The sequence below is a fragment of the Talpa europaea genome, assembly GCF_964194135.1.
Source record: "Talpa europaea genome assembly, chromosome: 2".
In the NCBI taxonomy this organism is placed as follows: Eukaryota; Metazoa; Chordata; class Mammalia; order Eulipotyphla; family Talpidae; genus Talpa; species Talpa europaea.
The window spans coordinates 77,094,128-77,114,303 of NC_140068.1; the positions used below are offsets into that span (position 1 = coordinate 77,094,128).

A 20,176-nucleotide genomic window follows, 5' to 3' on the forward strand; every position below is an offset into this window, starting at 1 on the left:
TATCACAATATAGATCATTTGAAAAGAACAATGTGCATGAATGTTATTTCATTAGATATCATCGCATGTAATTTAGCAATAACCTTACTGTTACCTTCAGTGGTTAAATTCTTGCATGCTTTCTATTTTAAAATGTCAAAGCAGAGTTATCCAGTTCGTTGATCACCTTTTTAGGAAGAATTCTGAGCATTTTGAGTCAGGGTGATAGACTGAACTCCACCAGTACAAAGGACTAGGCTTGCACTTAAGTCCCTCTGCTTGAGAGTACACTTGGCTAATAACATTCATATAGAATACAGGGGTGAATGGTGCCCACTAGAGGTTGCAGCATTGGCACTGGGAGGGGTGTATTGCTGGAACACACCAGTACATATTTATTACTGTTAGAGCTACCTACCTTCCCCGTCCTGTTGAAACCTTTAGGGATTTTTTTTTTTTTTTAATGTCAGGGGTTCTAAACTAAAATATGAGGAGGATCAATTCTTCATTGTTTTTTTAACTAGACAGCATTGTCCTGGTTCCATTGATAAATAGTGAGTGATCTTTCATCAGTTCTGCAGGTCCTGATGGCTACATCCTCCCTCCCTGAGAGTCAAGTGGGGATAGGAACACTACTGAGAAGCAGTATCATGAGGGATGGAGAAGGGCTGCCTAAAATTCTGTTATATCCTAGGAATAGAATGGAATTAGGATAGGGCTGATAGGGAATATACCAAGCTAAACAAAATATTTTAAATGAACTTACAGTCAAACCTATTATCTTTATAAAAGATAATTTTAAAACATGAAGATAAAAATGGTCTCGGGAATTTTATAAGAATAGATTCCATTCTAATAAATGATAATATACTCTTAACAATATGGTGAACATCCTACACCCTTGAATGTGACTCATGCTGCAGATAGAGGGCTGCAGACCAGGGGCTGAAGCAGCTTGGAGATGCCAGGTCATAGCTCTTTTATATCTCTGACTGGGTGGGCCTATAATAAAACTCCAGTGTAAAAAATGGAAGGCAAAGTATACAGAGGTTGGGGAGGCAAAGCTGGAATAGTGTGTGGTAGAAATAGTCCTGTACTGATGTGGGAGTATTTTCCAGAGTGAAAGGGATTTACAGACGCTGACACTTCCTGAGCACTTGATTGTCTGTTTCTTAATTTTCAAAAAGCTGATAAAAAAGCACAAAAGAAAATCTTTATCTGACATTGAACCTGATAGCAAATTACAGCCTGCTGACAAATCCAGAGACTTTGCCATAGCTACCAGTGAGAATTAGTGTTTCTCATGAAATGGAAACATTTAAATGAGTCAGACTTAGAGCTGGCAATCAAAGCTAACATGAATGTCCTAAGATTGTAATTGCTTTTTATGAAGAGACACTAATTTGGCATTTTTGTCCAGAAAATGAGGCTCTGTATTGTTTGCACTGAGAGATATAAATACATAAAACCAATCTGGAGCTTGACTTTGAACAAACAAGTATTCTATGTTACTTCATTTACCACAATGCATAAGCAGTACACTGGTCAACCTTGTTAATAAACAAAATGAAACCCATGTTTCATATCTAATGTTAGATGAAAAATGCTGGAAAGCTTTTAGTGAAATAACTACATTTTAATTACTGAAGAAGTATAAATCAATGTAACTTACAGAAAAATTTTTGAAAATTTGTCAGGCCATGGAAATGTAGATACCCTTTAACCTTGTGAATCCCACTGCCGGGAATTTATACAAAGCAAATAAAAAACAATAGAAGGAAAATCTCTGTACATAAATATGTTGCAATAACAACAAAATGGAGACAACCTGAATATCCAGGAAAGGAAATGGGTAATTTATGGTACAACCCTCAGAATAGAGATTAACTAATAAGCAGATCTTATAGCAGCATTTTTTAAAAGGCAAGTTACAACACTTTATCTGTAATGATTAAAATTTTAAAGAAACAATGCACTTGGGACAACATGAAATGGACATATAATTGTTCACAGTGGTTAAAACTAGAGGTGAATTTTCTCACATTTTATGTCACTTTTTCATGTATATCAAGAAATACATTTCGTATTATGAGATGTATAAGTCTCAAATTTCAAAATAATTTGATATGGATGCCTAAAAAAATGCTGGATGAAAGAGAAGCTGTAAAGAAAGATTCTTACTTTGTGATTCTTTGTAACACTAAGCACATTACCTGGTTAACGAACAGTAGATGTGTTGTACGTGTGCTGCTTAAGGTAAAGAATTTCTAGTTCACCAAATGCCCCCATGCCCATGCATCTCCATGCCAGACAAAGTCCAGGATGGAACAGTGATGCTTCTACCCCTAGGTGAACACTTATTCCCCTCTCCCCCATATACTAAGTACCCACAGAATAGTAAAAAAAATAGATATATTAGGTGCTAGATCCTAGTACAAGACAAGAATTCAATCTAAAAACTTCTAGAAAGATAATTAAAATATTTCTAATTTGAACTGTATTATTAACAAAATTGAGGACTCAAGTATTTTCCATATCTGAATCAACTTTCAGTATCAAATGAGTGATTGTTCCTAACAAAGACCTAGTTATTTAAAATATTTAATCATTTTTATATCATATGTTAGTGCTTTTAAGTTTGAACATTAATTAAGTCTGCTTTCAGCATTTTGTTGCAGAGTTTTGGAACCAGCTCCTTTAGAATGCTCTAACAACTTAATGGCCTTGTCAGAGTTTTCAATGTTTCTAAGCAGAGTCTCTAATCTTCTCTTAATTTTCTTCTGATCTTCAAGAGCACAGCCAATGACTATGGATTGAAACTTCTGATCAACTGGCCCGGGTGGCACCTCAGATGAACATGCACTATACAAAGACATTAAATGACTCTTGGCGTTTTCCAAATCATCCAGAAACTTATTGACCACCTCATCAATTATCCTGGTGGCATGCTTTAGGGATTCTTGCTGCTGGGGGTTTCTAATTGTTTCTACTGAAACTTCAACAGTGAGAGTTCGTCCCATCAGTCGGTTTGCTGTCAGATTTAATTCTTCTCTTTCTCCTAAACATAAAGTTTGAAATATCAATTAATATGAGACATCAACTTTATCCATGTCAAGAGCACAAGGCTTTGTGACTAAACCTATTTTCTATAAGCAACTCTGATATGAATTTTTTTAAAGGTGAAAGTTAATACTATAACATAAGATTAACTGATGAGTTAACAGTTCACTGTTTTTATTTAAAAGACAGCAATCTTCTGTTTATCCTGTTATGTAACGTTCCTCCTAATTTGTTGATCTCTGGTCAGGATGGAGAAGAGAATGACTAGATGATGATCCTGTTATATATATGTAAGAGTTTTCGTCTGGAGTTTGACTGCACACTTAACCACATCAGCTACCTGGCACACTGACTTGTTCTGTAAAGCACCAAAAGAGCCAAATTTGGAAGCTCAGTGCCAGTGCAAGAAAATCAGAAGTTCCTCCATGGCAGTTATGCTTTTCATGTGAAAATGATAGCACTATTTTACATATATAAGGTTTAGGAGTTTCATAATTTGCTTTGTTCTCACTGCTCAATTCATTTCCTTTTGTCTTCTCTGCATTCAATCTCTCATGTTTTTCCTCTACTCTTATATCTCCTATAATCCAGTAACTTCTGAAAGACTGAAATTAGGAGTATGAACCTGAGATCAAACTTATGGCCTTATTGCTTGGGGCCAACTCTTCTTGAGCTTGCAAGTCTTTCTTAAAAAATTACGTCTAGCCATGGTCTTGGAGTCCGGAATAACTGGAAGATCTCTCTGGGTAAAGTGGCTTTTGTAATAAACTAACAGCTGCAGCTGATGTCTGCTGCTCAGATTAAATGCTGAAGCCTTGGATACTCATATCACAAGTCAAGCAAAAATTGACTCACATTTATAAACCCCTAAAAGAAGAGCCCCCTTCTGTTAAAATGCCTCTCACCGTCACTGATCTGCCTCATGTCCTGGCTATTTTGGATACTGTGGATCATTTCCAGGAGGATTTCTTTCTCTTGCTCAACAGCAGTTGCTGCTTCTCTCAAAGCTTCAACCCTATAAAAATTGGGAAAACAAAATAGTTACTATATGGAAGATTAGTTTTCTCATCTCTCTAATGTTCAATACAACTCAGATTTAAAGCTCTTTTAGGAACAAAATAGGAATAAAAATCACTTCTTTTAAGACATAAAGATAGCTAAAAAGCACACGAAAACATACTCATCATCACTTATCAGGGAAATGCAAATCAAAACCACAATGAGATACGGCTTTCCATGCACATTGAAAAGACCAGAAACAGCAGGTGTTGGCAAGGGTATGGAGGAAAAGGGATGCTTGTACACTTGGTGGAATATAAGTTGCGCAGCCTATGTGAAAATGGTATGGTGGTTCCTCAAAAATTCAAAATAGATCTACCATATTATCCAACAATTTTACTTCTGGGCATTTATCTGAAGAAAGGAAAATCACTAATTCAAAAATATATGCATAAATAAATACATCTTTTAAAAAAACCAAAAATATATATGCACCCTTATGCTCACTGGAGCACTATATACAATAGCCAAGATACTAAGTGCCCGTCAGCAGATGAGTGGATAAACAAACTGTGGGATATATTCAAAATGGAATACTATTCAGCTACCAAAAAAGACAAAATCTTGCCATTTGTGACAACATGGATGTACTTGAGGAGATTATGCTTAGTGAAATGTCAGAAGGAGAAAAATTCTGATTAATTTCACTCATTATGTGGAATACAGAGAAACAAGGTAAAGAAAAAGACAAAACCAAAGCAAACCCTTGGGTTCTGACTGCAGAATTGAGGTCACCAGAGGTGAGTCAGTGGGTGGGTAGGATCAAAAGGTGGAGGGGGCCCAAAGGACTGTGGGTGGGAAGTTATTAGTATTTTGGTGGTAGGTGTGGTGTGATAACATACATTTGAACAAGTGTGAGCCTATACTTTTAAAACATACAGATATGGGCCTCCCCGGTGGCGCAGCGGTTGAGCGCTGGGTTGCGAAGCTGCCCGCGGCCTCTGCGGCGCCGGTTCGATCCCCGGCTGCTCCCCGGCTACCGGAGGAGGGTCCCACATGGCGCGCAGACCTCTCCTGCCGCCCGCTGCTCCCCTCAGCAGTGTACTTCGGTCCTTCTGCCTGCTCTGCTCCCCGCTCTGGCTCTGGTGAATTCTCTCACCCTCCCGCGCTTCTGACTGTACCCAGTGCAAGTATAAACAAAAACAAACAAACAGACCAGCAAACAAATAAATAAAGCATGCCTCTATACAAAAAAAAAAAAAAAAAAAAAAAAAAAAAAAAAAAAAAATAAAACATACAGATATGTAAATCAAGTTTACACCAATAAAAACAAATTATTTCAATTTTTTGTTCTTGCACTTTTTGATTCCTTTTAATTCACTTATCCTGCCCTCATTTTTCCCTCAGATCATAGAGCAATCATTTTGTGATGTACTGTTGAATTCAATTTGCTAATATTTTGTTAAAGATTTTTGCACTGACATTCATCAGGGATCTTATTCCATAGTTGTTCTGTTTTCCCTTGTGCTATAGGATTAGGATAATATTGACAAAGTAAAATGCATTAAGTAGCAATCCCTCTTTGTTTTCAAAAACAATTTGAACAAAATGAGCATAAATTCTTTGAAGGTTTAATAAAATTCATTTGTAAAGCTGCCTGGTCCTGGACTTTTTCTGTTGGGGATGCAATTTCCATGCTTGTGATTGGTTTGTTCAATTTATCTGTTTCTTCCTGACTTGGTTCTGGTAAACTATAATCTAGAAAATCTGTCCATTTTTTCAGTGTTATTGAATTTATTACTATGTAGTTGTTTATAGTAATCTCTTGAGAGACTTTGTATTTTTGTGCTATCTGTGGTGACTTTTCCTCTCACTTGTGATTGTTTATTAATGTTTTCTCCTTTATTTAGTCTAGCTAGAAGTTTGTCTACTTTGTTTATCTTCTTGAAAAACCAACTCTTACTTTCACCATTTTTTATATAGTCTTTTTGATCTCCATTTCATTTATTTCTGCTCTTATTTTTACTGTCTCCTTCCTTGATCTAAACTTGGGTCTTGTTCCTCTTTTGCAAGTTGCTTTAGGGGAATAATACTTTTTAACTTCATTTTCTAGTTAGTTTTTGCTGGTTAGAGAAAGACTGCTTTTGTAGATTCATCTTATATCTGGCAACCTTGATTTAGACTTATTCTTTTTAATGCTTTGTCTTTTGATTCTGTAGGTTCTTCTAGATTGCTCATCATTGTTTTTAATCTCTTGCTTTCCAATCCGATTACCTTTTGTTTTTCTTTATACTGAAATCCCCTTGTTCTTTAGTTAAGCATTATTAAACTCAACTCCAAATTTAAAAGGAGTGTGCAGTAGGTATTTGGTATAAAGTACTAATTAAACTATAGAAGCATTATTTTCCACACCCATGCCCACTTAGGACACGTAAACATGAACACGCCCAGCACAAAGAACTAGGCTATGGAATCCTGAGAGCAAGAGGGAAAAAGTGCTGTACATTTACAGTGCTCTATTTTCAGGGCCCTTCCTTTTACTAAGTTGCCAACTTTTACAAAATAATAGTGATAGATAGACCTATCCTCAGTATTCAGATAGTCTCAGAAACACAAGATCACGGAAGATCTGATCCTGCTTGCTGAATCTGGGCACAGAAAGAACAATGTGACCAATACTTTAGCATGTGCCCATATAAGGATCCCCTGTCCTCACCCAAACCACACATCTGCCTTTTCCACATCAATCACCCACCTGTTGTACTCCAAAATAGCACTGATAAACTGTAATGTCACACAGTCTCTTTATTCATCAAGATACTAAATATCTATTACACTCTGTGTTTAAAGAGCTAGTCAAAAGCAAGAGCTGGCAAGACTCTTACGTGACAGATTGGACTGGAAGACACAATCAAAACCAATATTGTCTAAAATAACATCGGCATCAACACCACTCATTTTATAAATACACATTTTACACTAAGCAGACTCTCGCATAAACTAGGGCCCAATACATATGAAAGAGATTGAGTTGGCACTAATATGAAATACTTATGTTAAAAACACAAACCATAATTCTAATACTTAAATGACATAGATTAATCACGTGACTGGTAAATAAGATGCTGAAAGAAGAGATTAATTTTTCAATATTCTGAAGTTTATATTCAAATGTGAGACAATAGAGAACTGAATATTTTCTTTAAAAAAAGGTTTCATTTACAACAATGTTACAATAGTAAGTTTATGAAGCTGGTAACAAGAAAATCGATTAAAAGGAGACATTGAAAAAAATATAATAACCCATCATATAATGGAGATATTTTGTCATTAAATGAAACCAAATATAGAGAAACTTAGCTGGAACTTTTATGTTTGATTTTTCTACAAGGCAACAAATTGCGTTGGCATTTTCCCTGTGAAAAACAGAAATTATCTTTTACAGAAATTTTTATATACATTTTTATGTTACATTATTTCACCTCATAGCAAAGATTAAATGCATTCTTCAGAATGTAAGGATTCCAAGGTATTTTTTGTCATCATGGGGCCATTTGCCGCTCACTCTTCCTGAAATATTTTTTAATCCTTGACCTTTGCCTACTGGGTGATTCTTTTTCAAAACCCAATCCTCTGGATAGGATTTGTTTCCTTCACAACGTCCCTTTTCTCTCACGTGAGGTGACAGATAACTCGGCATTGCGAATCTGTCAAGTGAATAGATCATACCATATTTTTAATTTTTCCTTTTAATAAAACCTAGGGCATCCCTGGAGGTGCAAGGGGTTAAGCACAGAACTATGAAGCTGTCCACAGCCTCTGCAGCATGAGTTCAATCCCTGGCCCGCCAGGGAAAAATAACCCACATGGCCCGGCAGACCTCTCCTGTCATGCCCGCCGCTCCCCTCAGCAGTGTTTTTCAGTCAGTCTGCCTGTTCTATTCCCCACTCTGTCTCTGGTGAATCCTCTCACCCCCGGCATCTCTGGCCTGTACCCCAGTTCTTATTTGCATAAATAAATAAATCTTCAGAAAAATAAATAAAAGCTGAACCTAGATCTCTAGTTAAAACAGTACTTATGCTATTTAGCAGTTTATTGGTATCCTTAACACTCAACTCATATACAATCTTTTGTCTACAACCTTTCTGTTAATTCTAGAAAGTTCTAGAACTGTCTTCAAAGTTGCCCTGTCGCCCATTCCATTATTCCCTTCTGTAACTCTGGTTAGATAAGTGTTGGACCATCTCACTGTACCCTTCAAGATTCTTAACACATCATTTGACAATAATTCTCTTGGCAGAGAGGGGTAGTTCTGTTTTTACTAACAGATCCTGGAAGCAGCTACATATCCAAATTGGGAAAGGACTTATCCTCACAATAACGGCTGGCTTGGACTGTGTGCTGGGAAAACTCTGCATGAAATCACAACTAGGCAGGGTTTAACCAAAAAAAAATTAGTTAGAATATTTATCTGAGGGGAAAACTGAAGCTTACACATCCTTAGCTAGTTAGTCCTCAGGTCTGCAGCACCTGACAAGTCTTCACAGCCTAGTATCAAAGGGAAAAACTGTTGGGACACTTAAGGAGAGACACTTAAGGAGAGACACAAGAGAGATTTCACCAGACTGTGATTACTACTGACTCGTCAGCTAAATACAGTATGCAGTGAAAACTGCAATGGCTCTTCAGTCCAACTGTTTGAGCCAGTGCTGCCACTATCTGTGTGACCTTGAGTAGTTACTTAAACTCTTTACCTCAATTTTCTCACCAAGGAAACAGAGACAATGAGATAGTTTTGTAAAGGGATGAAGTAAATCAGGTAAAGAGATTAACAGTGACTGAAAGCATTGACTAAAAACTTATAAACAAGCTTAGATGTGTAATGTGCCTAGAACTGATGCTGAGAAACATAAGCTTTATGGTATTTATTACATACTTACTATTATGAAGGCTTATTATAAATGACAAGAATTTGTACTTTTATAAAAATGAAATGGCACAGTCCCATTATGAATTTACTTGAAAGAAGTAATTTCTAAAGAGGTTCTTATCATCACAGTCCCATCTCCTATGTAATATTCCTGTAACAAAAGGTTATAATGATCACTTATTTTTTATGCAATGTAAGATTCTGAAGGATTTTCCTAACCAAAATACTAAATTACATTTACTACTGAGACTGTCTCAGTAGTGTAAAAATGGGACTGGTGATTTTAGCGTTAAGAGTAACCCATCAGTAATACGGCCTTAGGCAAGCCGCTCACTTCCTCTAAACTCCAGCTCCCTCATTCTACAAGACATAATAGGTGTCCTCCTCCTACCTTAAAGGGTATTATAAGGTTCAAATAACAATGTACATAAGAAGTGTTCCTTTAAATTATAGTTGTTGTACAATATTAACCAAGATACTATCTTGTTTTGTGACACCTGGGACTCGGACACACCCTAAGAAACTTTAAGCAACAAGAGACTTTCTGCCAGACTAACGATTCATATCACCCCCTGCCCCAATCTTCATTTTCCCTGGCTGCGGTGTAAACCACCACAAATGGTTGATAGAAAGGGAAGGGAGCCACAGTATGATCAGTTTGGGGAAATTTGCCAGCAGCTAATCTCCTAGTCCTATCTTGTTCATTCTTATGCTATTCTCCACAATCCAAGTACCAACAGCTTGATGACCATTCAGAGACTTCTGGGAGCCATTAAATACTGCTCAATGTTTACTGAATTAAAAGCCAATTTCAGTAGAATGTTCATCTTCCTGTAAACTCATATATTTATTTTTGTATTATTCATACATTTTGAAAAGTCAGACAAAGTATTAGACTCTACAACCAGTCTTCCTGGGTTTAGTTCAGGTTTAAGTATGGAGTCCATTATTCTCTAGTTTTGTGACCTTTGATAAGTCATTTCACTTCCTAAGTATCAATTTTCTAAGTATCAATTTCCCTGGACATTGAAGATAATAGTCATTTCCACAAAGGCTGGGCCTTGCATATTATATGCAGTGCTTATTAAATGAACAAATGTTAGCATCTTATTTATAAATTATGATAACTGTTTAAAAGTAGCAATTATTAATCAGCGAGGTGTGGTCAGCCACTGACAAATGCAAATATCAGACTCTATTTAGAATTAGTCATGGTACAAAAAAGGAATAACTTTTTTAGGGAGAAACAATAAAGGAGACTGAAACAGAAAGGCTAGTGTCATGGTGAAGTATTAAAAACAAAAGGAATCTTTAACAATTTGTAATATGCTGCCAGACATTCAAAGCATTTTAAACATCATGTACACCAGTTCATATTCTAGGTCCTAAAGCATTTAGCATAATTCTGCTCTTACTGTCATTTAGAAGTTTCTAACACAATGGATAAACTAGTGTAGCTGCTTCAGTACAAGTCGAAATGCTTTACTCTACCTAACACACTGCACTGTCCATCTTCCTTAATACGAAATTCAACTATTAGAGCAAAATTATGCATGAAAATCACATTTTATTTTTACAATTTTTTTAAAGATTTAATTTATTTTTTTATGCATACAAGAGCTGGGGTACAGGCCAGAGGTGGGGATTTGGTGTGAGAGGACTCACCGGAGACAGAGCGGGGAACAGAACAGACAGACTGACTGAAATCAACTGCTGAGGGAGCAGGGAGCAAGTCAGGAGAGGTTTGCTGTGTCATGTGGGTCAGCAGGGGCTGCTGATAGCTTCACAGTGAAGAGACTTAACCCCCTTGTGCCACCAGGAAGGCCCAAATATCACATTTTCTTTAAAGTGTTGCAGTTCTAGAAATGATTGTGGTCTTTGACAGTGTAGTTCTCTGTGACCTTGCCCATGTGGTTTCAAATGGATCAGCAATAGCATTTTCTTAGTTTCTAGTCAGTATTCCATTTTTTTTTTTTTAAGGAAAAAGCAGTTTACAAAAGTCTAAAATTACTAAAAAAGTCCTTAATGTGAACAACTAGACACATCAGTTCTCCTCAGCTTAAGGGTTAATTAAGCAAGTTGTATTTTGATCAGTATACAGAAATCAGATTTCACTTTACATTAATCAAACATGAGAACAGAGTAGTACCCAGAACCCCAGGCTCTCTCTGTCTTTGCATCTTACACACTCTGAGGCACTAACTCAAATTTGAGGACAATGACTCAGCTTGAAGGAAGGAGGGGCAACCTTTTCTTCATTCCTTTAAGAAAAAAATCACCTCTTTCAGACTTGAGAGAGATCCAAAATGGTTGAGTATGGCATCAACTTCTGAAAGGCCTGGGGAGATGTCTGAATTGCTTGTGACCCTGCTCCATAAAAAGAAGTATTCCTCAGAGGAGCAGTAAGCAGTTGAGGCCACTGAGACCTAGGTTTGCTTCACTCTTTCTGAGGGTTCAATGTGTCCAGTTCAACCCCGAGGAAGAATTACTTTTCTCTTGTTCCATTTGTCTCAATCTGAGAACCCCAGATGCGGTTGTGGCTTAGGTTTCTAGCTGTTGCCATCCATGAAATTACTGTGGGAGAATCCTTACTTTCTGACTCTTTTCTCAGGGTAGTAATATAATAATAATTAACAATTGCCTCAACTACTAACATATACTGAAGGACATGCTTTAGTATGTTAATCAAGAGAGAAAAAGACATACATTCAGTGCTTCTTAAAATTTTTGCCTCACATACCGCTTTGCTTACCCAGGCCAAGTGAAAATTATGGGACAAAATTCTGTGTAGTGGGGGGGAGGGGAGGTCGAGGGGGGTGGGAGGTAGGGGGGAGAGGAGGGGGCTTGACTACACCTGCACAGTGACCTGAGTGAGAAATATGTACAAGTACATAAAAGTTCAGCCCACTGTTAAAAAAGTGTTTCCAAAACTTAGAAGTTATTTCGAAATTCTAGAGAGAAGCCTACCATTAATTACCTATGTAATAAAATCTTAAACAGGGTAAAACTGTGACTGTCCAACCCTTTCAGGCCGGTGACTAGCACTTTCGAGCATGTGTCACAGCGTTTTTTCTGGAAGAAGAGTTAACAGAATGGCTGAGTAAAATACGGAGTTAAAGGAGACGGAGAAGCTGCAGTGTTTATTCCTTCAAGTCCTCCAGCCACCATCCACGGCGTGGCCCCGCAGTGGCCCCAGTCCTCTCTATCCCAGCTATCAGGCGGATTTCGGGGTGTCTAACAAGTGTTTGGAATAAAGAAACTGATCCTTCACATCGGGGACCACTGACCTGCTGCCCTTCTCGAAAATGCATCATAGGAAGACAACACCTTAAAAGCATTTGGGGAGATTACACACCGCTGCAGAGAAGCCTCCGGAAGTTCTGGAGACCCGAGTGCCACAGCCCCTGAGCTAAAATAAGTCACCCTAAGTTTCGTCTCCCCTCATCGGCGCCCTCCGCTCCCCGGCGCGCGTCTGGCGAGAACGTGACCGCCGGGCACACGCTCGCCGCTTCCGCTCCGCTGAAGGCGGCTTTCCTCAGCCCAGGCGAGGGACAGACTCCGAGAAACCGACGAAACTGCCCCTTCCCCACCGAAAACCAATGTCAAGCGAGCGCCTCCCTCGCCGCAGCCCGCCCGGGACGGTCCCCGCCGGCCCGCCGCGCGGCCTCACCTGAGCTCCAGCTGGTCCAGGCTCTCCAGCAGGCGGCTGGAGCGGTCGGCCATGGAGGAGGAGCGGCAGAAGCGCCCCTCGTTGGCTTTCGCGTTTATTTTCGCCTGAGCCATCTGAGCCTCCGAGGCGGGCGGCCAAGAGGTCACCGGCCTCCCGGGCGTTGGCGAGTGAAGAGCCCCCGCGGCCGCAGGCGTCGCCGTCACCGCGCGGGGCGCCCGCCTCCCTCTGACGCCCGCGGGGGGCGGCCCGGGAGACGCGCGGCGCGGTGGCCGCCGCGTGGCCAAACAAGGGCAGGCGCGCCCGCGGGGGTGCGGGTGCCGGGGCCTCCGGGTCGGGGGGGTGGGCGGCCGCCGCGGCTGCCGGAGGGGGCTCGTTGGTCGCCGCGGCCAGAGGACGCGCCGGCAGGGCCCCGGGGCGGGGAAGCGGAGCCCGGCGGGAGCCGGAGGGCGGGGGGAGGGGGCGCCCGAACGCGCCCCCTGGAGCCGTCAGCTCTCCCGAGCCGGACACGACCGAAACTCCCGCGGAGACCCGGCCGCCACGCCCCCAAGCCGGAGGAGGCCCGACTCTCCCCGCTCGCGGAGGGCGCAGGAGGCTGAGGGCGTATTTCTCGGCGGTGGCTTCGCTGAGTTGCTCCCAGCACCCACAATTCACAGCAAAAACAAAAAGTAGCCCTCAGATACGGGGAGAAAGGGTCCTTTGTGTACAGATGGCTTTGAATCCAACTCCTAGGCAGGCTACACTCGCTGGGCCTGTCCTGTTAACTACTTTCCGGAGATAAGGATGAACACCCGGATAAAGCCACTTTAAAAGCTAGAGGGAAATAAAAAGAGCGACCCCATCTTTCTAACCTACGTGTGGGAAGCAAGATGAATTCGCTTCCTTTCCACGATTGTAATGAAGGGATCTGTAATGGCCTTTTTGGATTATTAAAAAAAATTTGTTGGAACTCGGGTGAAATAATTGGTATTAAGGCCATTTCATGCCCAATTAACAAATCTGTTAAGAATGTAAAGATGTAGGGGCCTCCCAGGTGGCACAAGGGACTAAGCACTGCACTATGAAGCGATTCAGAAGCCTCTGCAGCAGGAGTTCGATCCCTGGCGGGCCAGGGAGCAGCCCACATGGCGCAGCAGACTTCTCCTGTCTTGCCCTCTGCTCCCCTCAGCAGGGTATTTCACTCAGTCTGCCTGTTCTGTTCCCCACTCTGTCTCTGGTGAACCCTTTCACCCCCCGCCCCAATCTGTCCAGTACCCCAGCTCTTGTATGCATAAATGAATCTTAAAAAAAAAAAAGTAAAGATGTAGTAGGTCACTAGCTTATTCACTATAAAAGGTCAATAAGTAAAAGGACTGGGATATAAAGACTTACCGACATTAAAAGTTGTGCTTTGCTTCCATCTCATCATAACAATATGCCTCTTTTGCAGTTCACATCAAATGATAATAATAAAGTTGAATCATAACCTTTAATATATCAAAGACATTTAAATATTTTGAATAGATCACGCCCTTAAGCCTGAGTTCTCTATGAACGCAGTCTAAATACTAATAAACTATTGGCATTGGGGATTATTTGACCTCCTTATTTTGTCATATCCTGTCTTGAAATTTGAAGACATTTTGTGAGGGGCTGAGAGCCTGTCTAGTTATTTTAGAGCCATCCAAGACCCTTTTTCTCTTGTATCCTAGATCCAATCCAGAAGGAAATCCTGTCAACGCTACCTCCAGAATAAAACCAGATTCTACCACTCTGGTCCAACTCACCATTAATTCTGCAATACCCTATAGGGCCTTCCTGGCTTTTTTTTTTTTTTTTTTGGGTCTCCCATGCCTCTCAATACAGTAATTACAGTAGTCCTTTTAAATAAGGTAGATCACAGCAGTCATTCTCAGAAACCTTCAATGGCTCTTAATTTCCTCAAGGACTTCATCTTCTACTCCTCTCCTAGCTCATCCCGCTCCACCATAGTAGACTTCTTGTTTTTGAATGAATACTTCAAGCTTACTTCTGGACCTTAATCACCCTCCACCTGTAATTATTTTCCCATACATACTCACATGGCATACTCCCTCAATTTCTTCAGGTCTTTGCTCAAGTTCACCTTGACCTGATCTAACCAGCCTATTAAAATTAGGACCCTCTCTCCCCAACACTTGTATCACCATTAACCGTACTTGCTCACTACCACTCTGTACAAAGCCCTCTCTCCTAATGTGTACTCCATTTATTGTGGGCTTTGTTTTGCTCAAAGACTAGTAAGACTAGTCACTGGCAAATGGTTACTACTCAATATTTTGTGAGTGATTAATGATGTAATGAAGAGATAACCATCTTTGTCGATGTTAAAAGCATTTACTTTAGGTAATCATAACTTCCTGTAATGCCATCCAATGACTACAATTCGTCCTTCTATCTGAATTAGTTTCAAATAATGATATTTTAAAATGATTTTTAATTGCTTAACAAGTAGAAATACAATCAATGACAATTAAAACATTAACCCAAATTTTTTTTTAATATTTATTTATGCATGCAAGAACTAGGGTACAAGCCAGAGGTGTGGGATAGGGGGAAACAGTGAGAGAGAGTGGGGAGCAGAACAGGCAGACAGACTGAAAAACACTGCAGAGGGGAGCAGCAGGTGAGGCAGGAGAGGTCTACCCTGCCATGTGGGTATCTCCCTGGCCAGCCGGGAATTGAACCGGCACTGCAGAGGCTGCAGACAGCTTCACAGCGCTGCACTCAACCTGCTGTGCCACCAGGGAGGCCCCCAAATTATTTTCTTAAGGATTATGATGAAATATCCCTTTCCTGTCATATGAAAACTTTCACTCACTCTCAACACCACAAAAGCTTCTTAATAGAGCATCAGCATACGTCATGACTGTGGTAACACAAAGTGGTGTTTATCCTCTTTTCCATATGTTTTAAGCACTCTTCTTTATGGACTGTCCTTTCTGCTCTGCATTAATGAACAAGCCCCTGCAGATATCTAAGGTTTGGCTCTGTGACTACCTTCTAACTCTTGCCTGACCGCTTTAACATAAAAATGAGAAAGTACAGGGCCTCCCCCGTGGTGCAGTGGGTTGAGCGCAGCGCTGTGAAGCTGTCCACAGCCTCTGCAGCATGGGTTCGATTCCGAGACGGCCAGGGAGTACCCACATGGCATGGCAGACCTTTCCTGTCTCACCTGCCTGTTCTGCTCCCCACTCGGTCTCTGGTGAATCCCCTCACCCTCTCATACCTCTGGCCTGCACCCCAGTTCTTGCATAAATAAAAATAAATCTTAAAAAAAAAAATTAAAAAAATTAAAAGGGCCTCCCCGGTGGCACAGTGGTTGAGCGATGGGTTGCGAGGCTGCCCGCAGCCTCTGCAGCGCCAGTTCATTCCCTGGCTGCTCCCAGGCCACCGGAGGAGGGTCCCACATGGCGCGCAGATCTCTCCTGCTGCCCAATGCTCCCCTCAGCAGTGTACTTCGGTCCTTCTGCCTGCTCTGCTCCCCACTCTGGCTCTGGTGAATTCTCTCACCTTCCCTTGCTTATGACTGTACCCAGCGCTTGTATAAATAAATAAATAAATCTTAAAAAAAAAATTAAAAGTACAATGTGGTCATTTTTAAAAAATGACTGTTAAATTCTCCAGCTACAATATTCTTTAAAAAAATGCAAGCAGGTAGGATAGAATTGACATTTTAAGAATAAAAACACAAATTGGTTTCCAATTTTGTGTTTGAAAAGACTACAGTAATTAAAAAAAATGGTAATGCTATTTCACACTAAAATAGTTGCAGAGAACAATATTTTATTCATGATTTTTTTTGTCTTAAAATTATAGAAAATATTATTTGGTAAGTAATTAGTACTCAAAGTTTTAGAGATGACTTTTCAGGGCAAATAACATGAAGCACATACACAAAGATAGTATGACAAGCCCTCCGTAGTCTTCTAATTATGTAATATTTTTTATTGTACACAATGGAGCCAACATTTAAAAATTAAATATGTAAAAACAAATGTAGGAAACAAGACAACTTAGTGAATAACTAATGAAGATACCCTTATGTGAAATAAAAACTTTAAAGGGTTAAGGAAGATTATTCCTGAGTGGACCTTTAACATTGTTTTTTAAAGAATTATATACACAAATATATATAAAAAGGATTTGTTAAAAATATGTTTAACTCTCTGCAAATATTCTGACATTCCTTTTAAACAGTAGATAATACAAATCACATAAAAGTCTAAACAGGTAAAAGGGATGAAAAAGTTTTTCTTTAAAGAAATTAGAGGTTTTATTATTTTTTTAATTCCAGCAACGTGCTACTCTAAAGAACATAAAGAACCATTGCTGATATAATTTTTAATGTTCTCATGATAAGATTCCATTACTCTCTTCCAAAATATCAATGGTATATTTTACTGCCACATAAGTAGAATTTACAGAATAAATGAGTTAAGATGGCTTTATTTATATTTATTTTCACTCCTGAAAAAATAAACCAGAAGCATCTCTACAGTGCAAATAAAACAAAGAACTAACACTATTTGGGAAACAAACAATTGTCAAGAGCTTTTATATGTTTTTTAAGTTCTTTTAACCTAAATGTATGAATTCAAAGTTAACTGGAAACTTAGAATACATGATTCATATTTGCATTAACATGTATTCTACTTCTCTTTACATTTTTGCCAAGTAGCATAAAAATACAAAGTAAACATCAGATTTTTTAACATATAAAAGCAAAAAAAAAAGCATGTTTCATATACATTTATACTAGATTTCTGGTCTCCTTTAGAAAACAAACTCAAGAATTCATTATTCTGAGTCTCTTCAAGGCCACTTGATGTTGTGTGGTAGTATCTTTATTTACATTTCCTCAAGACTTCTTCTAATAGCTTCTTCTAATTCAACATCTGCATTAGAAAATAGAATTTTAATATTTAGGGCAGAAAATAAACATGCTTTATATATGACTCATCAACTACATCTGTATCTTCAACAAGGTAAGGAAAATCAAAATGGTGCAATTTAGGACAAACTGGCAGCTTCACCATCATAAAATATGAGTATTTTGAAATATGAGAATCTGTATATAATCTTAAGCTGAATTTTAATATATATGAGCTCAACATGTTAATAAGGACCTCACATGTTTCTATATCCTGCTCATGGAAATAGAAAGTAAATAAACTTTCAAAATTACTAACAGGTAATCACTATATTAAACATTAAACAAATCAAAGACAAAGTAATGCATGTAACACTTAAAAGAACAAACCACGAAATGGCAAAATCTCAGAGACTATTAAAAATTTATCTTTAAGTTTTCTAGTATCTAAGGCAAAGAGTAAACTAGTGGCTACATAGTATTATCTGAGAAGCATATATTATATACCTCTAAGAACTAATTTAGCAATTATTGAAGACCCACTATATACCAGGCACAGGAATATAATAGTGAACAAGACACTCTTGGTTTCACAGGTCATTCTCCATGTCTCTCTGAAAATGATGCTAAGTTCAGAAGGATGGAATTAGGTATCAATATCTTGGTCTTTACGAGCTCCTCACATAAGGTCCCATTTAGTTGACAGTTTCTCAGAGCCTACTTGGGTTCATGCGCACCAGCAATCCTTCAAAGATGCAACTGCACCTTCTTTTGTGCCAGGGTACTGGTGTTATGTTGTCTATAATTCAAAACACGATAAGCTAGTATACACTGTCAAGTTAAAGCTAGATTCTAGGTAAGTAAATTGTCCTCAGATGAATTCAGAGAGATGAGAAAAATGCAAAGAAAAGCAAAGATCCTCCTAGCAATGAAGAATAAGGTATGAAGACTGACAAAGACATAAAAACCTTTAGGTTACAGTAATTAAGAGTTGACACAAGAACAGAAGAATAAACCAAACACTTTCCATGGGATTAGTCATGGGTGGCAAATAAAGTTGCACCATCTGAACTACTTAGATACTCAATGGTGTTTGTTAGTGTCCTTGATAAACAATTTTACTGGAAGTTTTTATTTAAAACTCACAAAAGTTCTTTCATCATTATGTGCCTGCTAAGCTTTGAGCTTGATCTTTAAAGAGACCATGTTGAGAAAACAAGTTGGTCAAAAACTTGCTTCCAATTAGGCTTTAGATTCACTGCCAACTTTGTGCAACCAGTGAATTTTGTATATGAGAGAAACGTGTTATTTTATTAAATGGTTATGTCACTTCCATTGTCAGACCCAAATTCTCAAACTCCTAATAGCACAAAGCTTTAGTATGGTCTAATCAAAATAATTAAGTGAGAGAGCAAGCAAACACACAGAGAACAAATTGGCTGGATCATTCTGTTTGTGCTTGTTTGGCCACATTTCCCTGCCTACTTTCTAGTATCTACATTCTCACTCTCAAATTTGCAACAAATACTACATCTGAATGTACTATAAGCCTCTTACTGTTGTCCTTGAATTCAAAGATACTAATACAATTGCTTCAATTTCTTCAGTGAAGCTTAAAGTATTTTCTAAAATCCCTTGTCTTCTTTTTTCTGTGTGGTTACTAAAAATAAGTTTGTTATGGAAAAACCAAAGTAAAAAATAAGTATATGATACAATCAAACAGCAGTACAACCAGTAAATGATTTTCTGTGAATAAAAAAAGTTCTCATTAACATATGGAAAGAAACAGCTTTTCCTTTTAGAGGAAGAAAATTTATATGTATGTCACATACATACTTTATATATTTCTATTTAGATAGTTATATATTTAGATAAGTTAGCCTTCACAGTCCTATTGTATAATTTTTAATATTTTAATACATATTTTAAATTTACTACTCAAAATAAAAAAAAAATTAGGAAATGACAATCTTTTAGCCAAGGAGTTAGCAAACTTTTTTCTATAAAGCTTAAGAAAATATTTTTAGGCTTGGAGATGGGGTGCAGGGTTTCTAATGTTACCATAGCTACTGAACTTTGCTGTTGCAATATGAAAACATTACTTAAACAGAGTGTAGCTATGTTCCAATAAAACTTTTTTTTTTTTGTTCCAATAAAACTTTTAAACTAGATGGTGGACTGGATTTGGTACAAGGTTCATAACTGGCTGATCTTGTTCTAGTCTCCTAAACTAGTATTGCCCCAAGTCATATTATATGAGAAAATAAAAACTATTAGTTAAAAGAGGAAACAAATTTTTTAAAATTCAGGGATAGGAAGGAGTTCCTGGATGAAAAGTAAAAGGAGAAATTAAAAAATTACATACATATACAGTCAACTACGGAAAAAAATTTAACTCCATTAGGTTACCTTCTGTAGATCTGAATTCTTCTATTGAAGAACTTTTTATACCCAGGTTGTCATCACTGTCACCTTCTGTAAGATGGAATCAATAAATGAATATTTCTTTAAAAGTGTCATTATTTATGTATTCTCAAACAATATTATTTTCAATGACTTTTCCATACCCAAGCTTAATATAGTCATTAGTATCACACCATTTTTCCAATAGGTTGGATTTTTTGTAATGCTCATCAAATATTATTTAAAT

General features: G+C 38.5%; 2 protein-coding genes across 4 annotated transcripts in view; both read right to left on the reverse strand.

Moving 5' to 3' along the window:
* Positions 1 to 2,624: 2,624 nt before the first annotated feature.
* On the reverse strand, positions 2,625 to 12,751 carry BAG2 (BAG cochaperone 2; the record flags this gene model as incomplete). The annotated part of the gene is made up of 3 exons (XM_084256517.1): positions 2,625 to 3,037; positions 3,945 to 4,054; positions 12,639 to 12,751. 3 exons carry the CDS (start codon positions 12,749 to 12,751, stop codon positions 2,625 to 2,627), a joined length of 636 nt encoding a protein of 211 aa, XP_084112643.1.
* A 4,753-nt stretch (positions 12,752 to 17,504) lies between these two features.
* The window catches only part of LOC311167878 (E3 SUMO-protein ligase ZNF451), a gene marked incomplete at both ends in the record, with an annotated part of 78,528 nt that continues 75,856 nt past the window's right edge, over positions 17,505 to 20,176 (reverse strand). For 2 of the 3 annotated variants that reach the window (XM_084229032.1, XM_084229031.1), the window contains 2 exons: positions 17,505 to 17,551; positions 19,936 to 20,001. In XM_084229032.1, the coding sequence (XP_084085158.1) occupies positions 17,505 to 17,551; positions 19,936 to 20,001 (113 nt within the window). The remainder of the gene's footprint in view (positions 17,552 to 19,935; positions 20,002 to 20,176) is intronic. The other variant, XM_084229033.1, reaches the window with a different exon arrangement.